The following is an 11,948-nucleotide window of genomic DNA, read 5'->3' on the forward strand; positions in this document are numbered from 1 at the left end:
TGTACCCCAGCTGGAGATGATTCTCAAAGAGGAGGGAAAGGTTTAAGAATGGATGCCCCAAGATCTTTCTCCCTTCATCTCGCTCTACGGCAGCCACACCACCTGAGGAACAAAGACACAGTTTTGGACTAAGGGAAGGATCCTGTCTGAAAGTTCAGCCAGTAAGATTGCTGAAGGAGGTGGTAAGAGAGACCTGTGCTTTGAATTCATTTAGCTTGTTAAGTTAATAAAATGACAGACTTTATATGAAGTTGTATTGTCCGGGAGAGAGATGGGCAGTACACGACTCATGTTTCTGGGGTCAAGTCTGGGACTGGGAGTTTGCTGGTGTTTCTCTGCAGTGTGAGTCAGGAGCGGCTGGCTATAGCACTCAGACCGTGTAGCTGGGAGTGATGTACATGCTGGAGGCTGCATGTGAGCAGACCAGGGGTGGCTTCTCTCACAGCAAAGCTGTGTAAAAGGCACCCCGGGCTGGAGAACTGTCCATCAGTCCAGATGGTGGCCTGAGGAATGTCACAGCTGGTGTTGTTTTGTCTACCTGGCGTTATGCTGTGCATCTATGCTGGGTTGCATCAAGTATAATCTGCGGCTGGGACCAGCATGGGCGACCTGATTTACATCATGGCTTGGCCTGGCCTTGCACCGCTACAGACAGACCCAATACTGACAGGTCCATCCACAATCCTTTATTATTCCACTCTCAGCATTTTCCAATCCTCGCTGTGATTCCACCCGGCCTCAATCCTCCCAGTGTTTCCGCTGGCCAGGGCCCAGTTCGGGAGCTCTCCGCTGGCTCTGCTCACGGCACGACTTGGACAGGCTTAGTGACACTGGCTCTGTTGGGACAGTCTGGGGGCATTCAGCTGCTCGGTGTGTCGGAGCCGGTCTGCCGAGCCAGTGTGCTCTGAGCCATTCGCAGCGCCCCTTCCTGGGTCCGGTTGCCTCCGATGAAGCCGCTGGCGTGCACGAAAACGCAGCCTGGGATGCCGCTGATCTGGGAGAGCGCCTCATCCCGGACTCCGCGCCACTCCTCTGGCAGGGACAGCCTGGCCAGGAGAGAAACCGAGCAAGGAGCAAAGAGGCGTGGTTGAGCTCAGGGCACTTGACGTGCGTCCAAAGGCTCTCGACTTCCCCCGACACTGAGCATGTCAGCACCCAGAAATACCCAAAGACAGACATGCTCTGATTTTGGTTTACATTAGGAGCAGGTTTAAGTGAACCCAAGTGAGCCCCCCTAGGGTCTAGTTTACACAGTGGTTGTACTGGTATAATTATGTTGTTTAGGGGCTTCCTCTCCCATCCTCTCGCAGAGGCAGTGGCTTGTCTCTCTCTCACCCCATTGCTTGGGGGAGCTCTGCAGGGCAAGCAGAAGCCTGGGGGTGGGGCCTCTGGGGCTGAGCATCTCACCGGTTCTGGAAGGTGTGGAGCCCGGCGGGGACGCACTGTACTCGCCACTGGCCATTCTGATCTGTGTACAGGACGAACTTGATGGGTTTCTCCACCCCCAGCTCCAACTCCAGGCTGAAGAGATGCTCCTTCCAGGGGCAGCCGCCCTGGGAGAACACAAGGATCTCGCCACTGGGGTCCACCTGCCAGAGGAGAGGGAGACATGGGACTCAGGAAGGGAGGGGAGCAGATAAGAGCTCCTGGGATGCTGGGCCATTACGACCACAGTCGATTGTGCCTGGGCTGGGACTATTCCCAGCTCTGCCACTGACCTGCTGGGTGACCCCACTCTGTGCCTCAGTTTCCCCTCCCATGTCTAGAGTCTGAGCTCTGTGGGTAAGTCCCTGACTCAGGCAAGCTTATGACTGTGTGTCTGTGCGGTACCTGGCCCAGTGAGGTACAGATAGTAGTCAGAGCCCCAGGGATGGAGTTGGGGTCGAAAGAAACCCACTTGCCTCTGAGAGCAGAGTCACTGGAGTAGCAGGTGGGAATAACTGCCAGGCAGGTTCAGTGACTAGAGAAATGCAGGCAGGGGGCATGTTGGGAATCAGGACTCCTGGATTCTGTTCCCAGCTCACTGCATGGCCTCAGGTAGGTTGCTGCCCCACTGCTGCAGAGTGGAAATTTATTGACTGAGTGTGTGTCTTTGGTGGGCGTCACCCCCGGTGGACGTCACATGCTTGGAGATCCTTGGATAAGAGATGCTGGGAAGGGGTATGAATTATCCTTGGAAACCCAGGCTGAGCACTGGGCCAAGCCCCTCAACCCAAGCTCTGCTCCCCCTGCCAACGGGGGGCAGCTCGAGGCTCAACACCCCAGCCCAGCGTATAGCCGACAGGACAGAGATCAGCCTCTTCCATCCCGGCATCCCCCGAGCTGGGCTGGTCGCAGCCCCCAGACCAAGAACCCCAGCATGCTCAAAGTTACTTTGAAGCGCTTCTGAATGGCTTCCTCCACCAGCGTGTGAGCCGGCAGCCAGGTGCGGTGGTAGTAATCGAGACGGTCTCGGAACTCCCCGCCCACCAGCTCCATCGCCTTCCTGAACCCAGCCTGGAGCAGAGACAAGCCAGGGACGTTAATGTGGGGAAGGAGCAGCTGACTTATTTTTCCCCGTGGGAGGCTCCATCCCTGCTCCACCTGGAGGCCTTGCCCCACTCTGCCCCTTCCCCCAAAGCCCCCCCCCCCGGCCCAGCATCTTCCCGCCCCTGCTCCACCCACTCCCTTAAGGCCCCACCCCCTGAATCTTCCCACTCCACCCCCACTCCCGAGGCCCCTGCCCGCCCGCTGCTCTCAGCTGAACAGCTGTGGTGCTTGCGCCCCGGAGCACTCTCAGAGTTGGTGCCTATGGTACCGCCCGCCTCCTGTCCAGCTCTATGCTCCCCTTCATGTTTCCATGGTGCAGCCCACTTAGTACCTGTGCTTTCCCCTCCGCCCCCCAGGCGCCTACCTCCGTGTCCTGGTCCATGTCATTCCAGCGGGGGTTGAGGTAGCCCACCCTGGCGCTGAGGTTGGTGGTCATGGCGTAGCGAGGCTCCCCGTCCCACTGGGCGATGCCGTTGTCGATGGCGTCGATCTCCTCCACAAAGTTCTCGTATAGCTGGGATGGGGGCGGAGGAGAGGATAAAATGGGGCCAGGCGGAGCTGCCTGGCCCTGCCTGCCTCCCGATGGAACCTCGTGGCGGATTCAGGCTGGTCACGAGCAGATCAGAGGCCGTAAAAACAGGCCCGTCTGAGACAGCGGCCACAGTGACCTGCCAGCTTCAGTGCCACAAAGAGGGTTAACTCCCACCAGCCCTGCAGATCCCCAGACCAAGCCAGAGTCTGCTCTGGCTCAGACAGAATCACCAGCACGGCCCCCCCTGCAGATCCTTTATCAGCCGCCAAAATGCATGATGCAGGAAAGGACCCAGCTTGGCCTTCTGAGCCCCCAAACTCTGCATTTCCAGCTACTGGCAGAAGGAGCAAGGGCAGCTGGGAAAACGACCTGTCCTGAGAGCAGCTGCCGCGCCTAGCTGTGCCTTAAGCTCTGTTTATATGGCACAGATTTGAACTTGGCTAGGGTGGTGGAGGACAGAGCGCCCACTGTAAACCACAGCGACTCCGGGAACGCAGCAGCGGGAAACCATATGCAGAGATTCTCCAGTTCCCCTCACACCCCAATATTCCTGCTAGGCAGGCCAGGCCAAAGAGCCGCTCCTGGGGGATCCCAGCGACACAGGGACCCCTCTATCCCAGAAGCAGGGACATCCTGTGTCAGAACAGAGGCAAGGATGGGGCATTCTTACCCATCTGCAATTCTGCTCCCCTGCCAAGTCCCATGGGTGCTTTTCAAGTTAGGTGAGGTCGAGCCTGTACCAGGAGCCAACCTGGCCCCTGCAGCTTCCGAACAAGACAGCAGCTACCTGCCTTCCCCTGTCTCTGGGGTGCAGCTGGGATGAATCCCCCATCGCCCCCCATCATGGTGGGAATCTGAGAATATGGACAGCGAGCAAGTGCCTAAAAAAAGGGAGTGGTTCCTGGGGAAGCTGAGCAGAACAGGACTTTTTACACAGGGAGCATCAGCCAGTCGTTAGAGCAAGGTGATGGCGTCAGGACTCCTGGGTTCAATTCCCAGGTCCGGGAGGGGAAGGGGGTGTAATGGTTAGAGCAGGGGGGTGGGGGGCTGGGGTTCCAATCCCACTTCCACTTGTTCTTGGGCAAGACACGTCCCTGCTCTGTGCCTCGATTTCCCCAGCTATAAAACAAGGCTAAGAATACCAATCCACCACATAGGAGGCAAAGTGCTTTGAGATCCTCAGAGAGGAGGGGCCAGAAAGGGGTGTTAGTTATGATTTTTCTAAGGAGGAAAACAGGCATCTTTAGCCCTGGTGCATGGGGCACCCCAGTCAGCACCCGCCCACCCCACCTCCTTACTTCCTACCTTATCGTACAGCACCTGCACTACCGGATCCTCCTCCTTCAGCCCCAGTAGGCTGGCCAGGATCTGGGAGCCAAAATGGAAATACACCAGCCCCGCACTGCTCAGCTTGGTTTTCCAGGGCTTGTCGGGCCTCAGGCAGTGCATGGACTGTGCAAAGGACCTGCAAAAGGCAGGGAAGAATTAGCCAGAGCTCCTAAGGCCCCGGGGTGACCCCATCTCCTTTGGTGTATAATACACCACAAATCAATGAAATGCTAGCCATTGCTGTGTCCGAGCCCATTAGGGGTGTCCACACTGCATCGAAACCCCAGATCTGGGGCACCCAAGCTCTTGGACTCAGTGTTTCCAAGCCAGCGCTTGACATCCACACTGCATCGTAAACCTGGGCGTACAATGGCTGGACCAGCATCTCAGAGCCAGGCTAACCCACTACACAGCCCTTCTGACTTCAGGTCTGCGGCTGGAGCTGCGCCCATACTGCAAAATGACAGGGCTTGAACTCAGACCTCTCTTCCCTTGCTGGGCTGGGTCCTAGGACCCAGGTCTGGAGGGTTTCCTGGCCCCCGTCAGTCAGATTTTGTGTGGATGTTAGGAAGGTTTGGGCTGAAATCTAAGTCTGAGGCTGGGTTTACAATGCAGTGTTGACATACCCTTAGAGGGACAGGTCCAGGCCCTGTGCCCCGGTGAAAGTAAGGACACCTGGGTTCCACTCAGTGGCTTGGTGTAGGATCTTGGGCAAGTCACTTTGCTGTTACATAATTAACAGATTCCCAGGAGTCGAGATCAGAGACCCACTGTGCTAGGTGCTGTACAGACAGTCTCGCGCCAGAAGAGGTCACATTTGAAACAGACACAGAGCAGGAGGGAAAAGAGGCCCAGAGAATGGAAGGGACATGCCTAAGGTCAGCGGCAGAGCCAGGAATAGAACCCAGGTGGCCTGCGTCCCAGCCCAGCGCCCTGTCAGCTGGTCCACTCCAATTCCCCTCCCCCTCTCCGTGCCTCAGTTTCTCCATCTATAAAGGGAGCCGTGTTGCTCCTGCCCTTTCCTTTGCAACGAACTTTGAGCCCCCGTGATGGGAGGGGCCAGACACAGGCTGTGCGTTTCCATCCTCACCTCTGGTGATGATCGTACCGGTGTTTCTGAGGGTCGTACTCGCCACCCACATCCACCACCACGTCGCACTCGGACAGCAGCTGGGGCTCCCGCGTCCGGATGATCTCTGCATCCTGGGAGCGGGGGGTGCACACAATGAAAGATTCCCTTACACAAGGCAACTCGGTATCGGAGTGAATTCAGCTCCACCCTGTGTTTATGAGCGTGGGCAGGGCTTGGACTCAGCAGTGACCAGAGGCAAGCAAGGGGGAAGGAACCAGGGCTTTCTGGGGCTAGTGTCTCCTAGGAAAGATGAAGGGATGGATCCCTGTCCCTAGTCCCAGGGTGTGTTAGTGCTAGTCCCAGTCTCGCAGAGGGGATGGGGGGTGCCCGGGAGGGGAGGTTTGGGGAAAAGGAGGAGGAGGTGCCAGAGGGAGATGTGTCCAGGGTTCGAGGTCCCAGAAAAGGGTTGCTGAATCCCAGGGCAAAGGGGACTGGGAATCCCAAGGGAAAGGGAGGGGTGCATGCCCCAGTGCCAGCAGGAGGGGATGGAGGTTTCCCAAGGGATGAGAATGTTGGATCCCAGGATGATGAGAAGGGGAGGGGTACTGGGGGATGGGGGTCCTGTTCTCAGAAGGCAGGAGGAAGTCCTGGTGTCTGGTGGTCTTGGGTGGGGATGCCGGGAGTCCCAGGGGATGGGTATCCCAGTTGGGGGTCAAAATTCCTGGCAGAGAAGGGGCTGCAGGATAAGTTCCCAGGGTGGAAGCAGTTTGCGGGGGGGTGGGGTGTCCCAGAGATCTGAGTTCCCAGGGGGAGGGGTCAGATGGTGGGCCAGGTCCCGGGAGGGCAGCTGTGGGGTCTTGGTTTGGGAAAGGGTCTAGGGAGAAAGCGGTCTCAGGGGAGTGCTTGCGACTGGGGGGGTCTCAGTTTCAGGGTGGGGGGAGGGTACCGGGAAATGGGGGCCTTGTTCCAGGGGGCAGGGTGGGGAGGCCCCGGGTGATGTGGATCCCAGAGGGCTCCTGATGTGGAGGGAGCAGGGTGTGGGATCCAGGTCCTGGGGGTGTTTGTGTGTCTCTCAGTCCAGACAGACAAGGGTGGGGGATTGGGATTCCAGGTCCCATGGAGGTCCCAGAGGAAACGGGGACAGGCCCCGAGGTCCTGGTCCACAGCGAGCTGGGGGAGGCAAGTGGGGGGCCCTGAGGGTCAGGATTCCAGGTCCTGGAGGGAGCTGGGACTGGGAGGGCAGAACTGGAGGGTCCCAGGGGGTGGGATCCCAGGTCCCAGGGAGGTCCCGGTCCGGAGAAAGCAGGGCTGGGGGCGGGATCCCAGGTCGGGGTCCCAGGAAAATCCCGGTCTGGAGGGAGCTGGGGGGAGGAGGGGGTCCCAGGAAGGTCCTGGACTGGAGAAAGCTGGGGGGGGGGGTTCTGGAGAACTCCTGGTCTGGAGGGAACTGGGGGGGTGGGGGCAGGGAAATCCCAGGTCCTGGTCCGGAGGGGCTGGGGGGGTGGGGTCCCAGGGAGGTCCCGGTCCAGAGGGAGACGGGGAGGGGTCCCAGTCCAAAGAAAGCTGGTGGGAGGCGGGATCCCAGGGAGTCCCGATCCGGAGGGAACTGCGGGGGGGCGGGGTCCCGGGGAGGTCTTGGTCCGGAGGGGGCTGGGAGGAGGGGCGGGATCCCAGGGAGGTCCCGGTCCGGAGGGCGTTGCGGGGGGGCGGGGTCCCGAGGAGGTCCCAGTCCGAAGGGGGCTGCGGGGGGCGGCGGGATGCCAGGGAGGTCCCGGTCCGGAAGGGGTAACGGGGGGGAGCGGGATCCCGGTCTGGTCCCGGCCCACGGGCGCTGAGCGGGGGGGTCCCGGTCCGGAGGGAGGGGCGGGATCCCAGGGAGGTCCCGGTCCGGAGGGGGCTGGGGGGGGCGGGATCCCAGGTCCCGGGGAGGTCCCGGTCCGAAGGGGGCTGTGGGATGCCAGGGAGGTCCCGGTCCAGAAGGGGTAACGGGGGGGGCGGGATCCCAGGTCCCGGGGAGGTCCCGGTCCGGAGGGGGCGGGATCCCAGGTCCCGGGGAGGTCCCGGTCCGAAGGGGGCTGCGGGGGGTGACGGGATGCCAGGGAGGTCCCGGTCCGGAAGGGGTAACGAGGGGGGCGGGATCCCAGTCCGGTCCCGGCCCACGGGCGCTGAGCGGGGGGGTCCCGGGCCGGAGGGGGTTGGGGGGGCGGGATCCCAGGTCCCAGGGAGGTCCCGGTCCGGAGGGGGCGGGATCCCAGGTCCCGGGGAGGTCCCGGTCCGAAGGGGGCTGCGGGATCCCAGGTCCCGGGGAGGTCCCGGTCCGAAGGGGGCTGCGGGATCCCAGGTCCCGGGGAGGTCCCGGTCCGAAGGGGGCTGCGGGATCCCAGGTCCCGGGGAGGTCCCGGTCCGGAGGGGGCTGCGGGATCCCAGGTCCCAGGGAGGTCCCGGTCCGAAGGGGGCTGGGGGGGGCGAGATCCCAGGTCCCGGGGAGGTCCCGGTCCGAAGGGGGCTGCGGGGGGCGGCGGGATGCCAGGGAGGTCCCGGTCCGGAAGGGGTAACGGGGGGGGCGGGATCCCGGTCCGGTCCCGGCCCACGGGCGCTGAGCGGGGGGGTCCCGGTCCGGAGGAGGCTGGGGGGGGCGGGATCCCAGGTCCCGGGGAGGTCCCGGGCCGGAGGGGGCTGCGGGATGCCAGGGAGGTCCCGGTCCGGAAGGGGTAATGGGGGGGACGGGATCCCGGTCCGGTCCCGGCCCACGGGCGCTGAGCCGGGGGGTCCCGGGCCGGAGGGAGGGGCGGGATCCCAGGTCCCGGGGAGGTCCCGGGCCGGAGGGGGCGGCGGGATGCCAGAGAGGTCCCGGTCCGGAAGGGGTAACGGGGGCGGCGGGATGCCAGGTCCCGGGGAGGTCCCGGTCCGGAAGGGGTAACGGGGGGGGGCGGGATCCCAGGTCCCGGGGAGGTCCCGGTCCCGAAGGGGTAACGGGGGGGCGGGATCCCGGTCCGGTCCCGGCCCACGGGCGCTGACCGGGGGGGTCCCGGGCCGGAGGGGGCTGGGGCGGCGGGATGCCAGGTCCCGGGGAGGTCCCGGTCCTAAGGGGGCTGCGGGGGGCGGCGGGATGCCAGGTCCCGGGGAGGCCCCGGTCCGGAAGGGGTAACGGGGGGGGCGGGATCCCAGGTCCCGGGGAGGTCCCGGTCCGGAAGGGGTAACGGGGGGGCGGGATCCCGGTCCGGTCCCGGCCCACGGGCGCTGAGCGGGGGGGTCCCGGTCCGGAAGGGGTAACGGGGGGGGCGGGATCCCGGTCCGGTCCCGGCCCACGGGCGCTGAGCGGGGGGGTCCCGGTCCGAAGGGGGCTGCGGGATGCCAGGGAGGTCCCGGTCCGGAAGGGGTAACGGGGGGGCGGGATCCCGGTCCGGTCCCGGCCCACGGGCGCTGAGCGGGGGGGGTCCCGGTCCGGAAGGGGTAACGGGGGGGCGGGATCCCGGTCCGGTCCCGGCCCACGGGCGCTGAGCGGGGGGGTCCCGGTCCGGAAGGGGTAACGGGGGGGCGGGATCCCGGTCCGGTCCCGGCCCACGGGCGCTGAGCGGGGGGGTCCCGGTCCGGAAGGGGTAACGGGGGGGGCGGGATCCCGGTCCGGTCCCGGCCCACGGGCGCTGAGCGGGGGGGTCCCGGTCCGAAGGGGGCTGCGGGATGCCAGGGAGGTCCCGGTCCGGAAGGGGTAACGGGGGGGCGGGATCCCGGTCCGGTCCCGGCCCACGGGCGCTGGGCGGGGGGGTCCCGTACCCGGTACTGGGGCAGCAGCCGCAGCAGGTAGCAGGCCAGCGCCTCGTCGCAGTGGAAGGTGCCGTTGTGGGTACCGATGCGCGGGGCCATGGCGCTGCGGGGCCGCTTGGGGCCGGGGCCCGGCATGGGGCGGGGTCGGAGCAGCAGCCGGGCCGCCCTGAGCCAGAGCCCCATCCGCCGCTACTGCGCATGCCCCGCGGCGCTCTGAGCATGCGCACCAAGGCCAAGCGACCTCTGCCCTCACCGCCCATGTGCTCCCTGTGTGAGCCAGTCTCGCTCCAGCTGCCTCTGGAGAAGCAGAGAACCAGACCTGGGTTCATAGAGTCTGAAGCTAGACGGGACCATTGTGATCATCCAGCCTGACCTCCTGTACAGTACTCAGTAAGGAATCAGTGGAAACTCGAGCTATAAAAGCCAGGCTTTAAATCAAATGAGGCAGCTACATAGGGTTTTGCACTTTTAAGGGATCAAACCCCCTACACCTTTAGTTAAACTGATGCAACTGTATGTTGAGACCAGGACTAGTTTTTCCCTAGCTGTATTGGCGGTGAGAGGTGGCAGGACACTATCTGCAGGGCCGGCTCCAAGTTTTTTGCTGCCCCAAGCAAAAAAATTTTCCCATGCCTCCCCCGGAACTCCGCCCCATTACAACTCCTTCCCCAAATCCCCAGCCCCGCCTCCTCGCCGGGCATGCTGCATTTCCCCTCCTACCCTTCCCTCCCTCCAGGGGGGAGAAGCGGAGCGGCAGCACGCTCAGGGGAGGAGGTGGAGGTAAGCTGGGAGGGAGCGGTTCTTCTGCCCCCCCCAGGGTTACTTCCTGCAGCCCTCCCCGTGCCCCCCACCAGCACAGCTCACCTCCGCTCCGCCTGCTCCCTTGGGTGCGCTGCCGCCGCCGCTCTGTTTCTCCCCCCCTCCCTCCCAGGCTTGCCACAAAACAGCTGATTCGCATGGCAAGCCTGGGCAGGATGGGGGAGAAGTGGAGGCAGTGGAGCGGAGGTGAGCTGGGAGGGGCAGTTCCTCCATCCCCCACTCCCCCCGGGTTACTTCCTGCCTCCCTCTCTGCGCCACCCTACTGCCACAGCTCACCTCCATTCAGGGCTGGCTCCCCACTTTTTGCACCTCAAAAAAAAAAAGGAGCCGGAGTGCTGCCCCTTGAGAAGGGCCGCCCCAAGCACGTGCTTGGAGCGCTGGTGCTTAGAGCCGGCCCTGACCATCTACAGTGTTGTCAGAGTAGGGCCAGAACTATAAACCATGGAATCACCATCTGCTTAAAAAGTCCCATAAAGATTCAAACCAGCCCCACTGAAATGAGCTTTTCACAACGCCATACGTTTTATTGATAAGGCAACAGCATACTACAAATATGAAACAGCATCCAACTTCCTTTGTCATAGCATTAAAGCTCTGAAGTTTGGATTCACATTAATATACATCTATTCCAGCTTCTCTTTTTTGCCCACTAGGAAAAGCTCAAGGCATACAGAAAGGGGGAGGGATGGGGGGAGAGACAGCGGCTGCCTCTATTCTTCATCACTATAATTAAAATAGATTTCTTTTAAATCTTTATTTATAAAGTGCATTGCCTTACAATCTATATTACACAAGGCAACAAAACAGAGAGCTGTGTTTCACATTCAGAAGTTTCACTTAAGTACTGTACTCGTTTTACACGCACAAATGGAAAGAAATCGTGCTTCTATCAGTTCAAAAGAGCAGCTTTGAATGATTTAAACACTTTATTTAAAATCCAATTTACAATAAAACATTTCCACTATATTAAATAGTTATTTACATTTTGACACTAAATTACTCAACACAATCGGGCGCAATCATTCTGCAGATCTATAACTTACATTTTTGTTAACAGGATCAATGTTAAAAAGAACCACCACCTTTCCCCACCACCGTAAAGAAATGTTTTCTTTTAACTAAGCCATTTATAGGATATTAAAATCAGACCTCCCTATTTTCACCTGGTTGGCTATATGTTAAGTTTCTCCAGTCAAGCACTGACTTTAGTGCTAGTTTTTCCCAGCGGTGGTTCTTCACTGGTGTGTGCAATGGTTGTAGGAAAGGAAATGTGAGGTCTAGCAAACAGTCTAGAACAGCAAGACACTAAGGGAGATATTCAGCATGTACCCGTTGGGCAGTAGCTGCCATTTCCCAGCACAGGGCAACCGATGAAGCAAAGCTGGAGCTATTTGGGTAAAATACAGCTGGAGCTGCTGAAAAGACTTAGTCACGAGGTGCAAGGCTTTTTATTTGTTTTTTAAAATTTAAGCTGACATTCTACTTTACTTGCAAGTTGTAGGGTATATTGAGCTTTGGCTGAATGAGCCCGCAATGGGGGCTTGCGCATTTTCAAAACAGTTTCAATTACAGCCAACCCCACAAAACCCCCCAAACCTTTTTGAAAGGAAGTGGGTTTTTTGGGGTCAAAAAACATCTTTTCCAAACAACAAAAATTTGTCATTAAGAAGATTCAGAGAATTTTTAGCAAGATATTGGACATTCTTCCATGTATCATTTTCTGGGTTAGAAAAAAGATATGTTTACAAAAGCCTAATTCTTCAATAGTTTTGAAAACCTGAGGAGTTTCAAAGCAATAGCCAGGATTTTTCTTCCATTCTCCACCCAGCTCCCCTTTCCAATCGACATCCGCATTAGAGATGCTGAAACAGAACCGCTCCAAGTCTAACTGAAGGGAACTTC

At 60.2% G+C, this 11,948-nt stretch overlaps 1 protein-coding gene across 1 annotated transcript; it reads right to left on the reverse strand.

Annotated features, from left to right (window-relative positions):
* Positions 1-664: 664 nt before the first annotated feature.
* C3H12orf10 (chromosome 3 C12orf10 homolog) lies at positions 665-9,410 on the reverse strand. The gene is made up of 7 exons (XM_030554472.1): positions 9,237-9,410; positions 5,481-5,593; positions 4,367-4,526; positions 2,894-3,043; positions 2,374-2,496; positions 1,408-1,589; positions 665-1,046 (listed from the first exon to the last, which is right to left on the reverse strand). The coding sequence occupies exons 1-7, from the start codon at positions 9,408-9,410 to the stop codon at positions 860-862; spliced, it is 1,089 nt and encodes a 362-aa protein (XP_030410332.1). The 3' UTR covers positions 665-859.
* Positions 9,411-11,948: the final 2,538 nt, after the last annotated feature.

Source organism: Gopherus evgoodei, chromosome 3, assembly GCF_007399415.2.
Source record: "Gopherus evgoodei ecotype Sinaloan lineage chromosome 3, rGopEvg1_v1.p, whole genome shotgun sequence".
NCBI lineage: Eukaryota > Metazoa > Chordata > Testudines > Testudinidae > Gopherus > Gopherus evgoodei.

What these genes read in the sequence shown, in the direction of transcription:
- C3H12orf10 (XM_030554472.1), bottom strand. Translation starts at nt 9,410, where the DNA reads ATGGGGCTCTGGCTCAGGGCGGCCCGGCTGCTGCTCCGACCCCGCCCC. An exon ending in CGGTACGATCATCACCAGAG is followed by an intron (nt 4,527 to 5,480) that starts GTGAGGATGGAA and finishes TGCCTTTTGCAG; the next exon opens with GTCCTTTGCACAGTCCATGC. An exon ending in ACATGGACCAGGACACGGAG is followed by an intron (nt 2,497 to 2,893) that starts GTAGGCGCCTGG and finishes TCTCTGCTCCAG; the next exon opens with GCTGGGTTCAGGAAGGCGAT.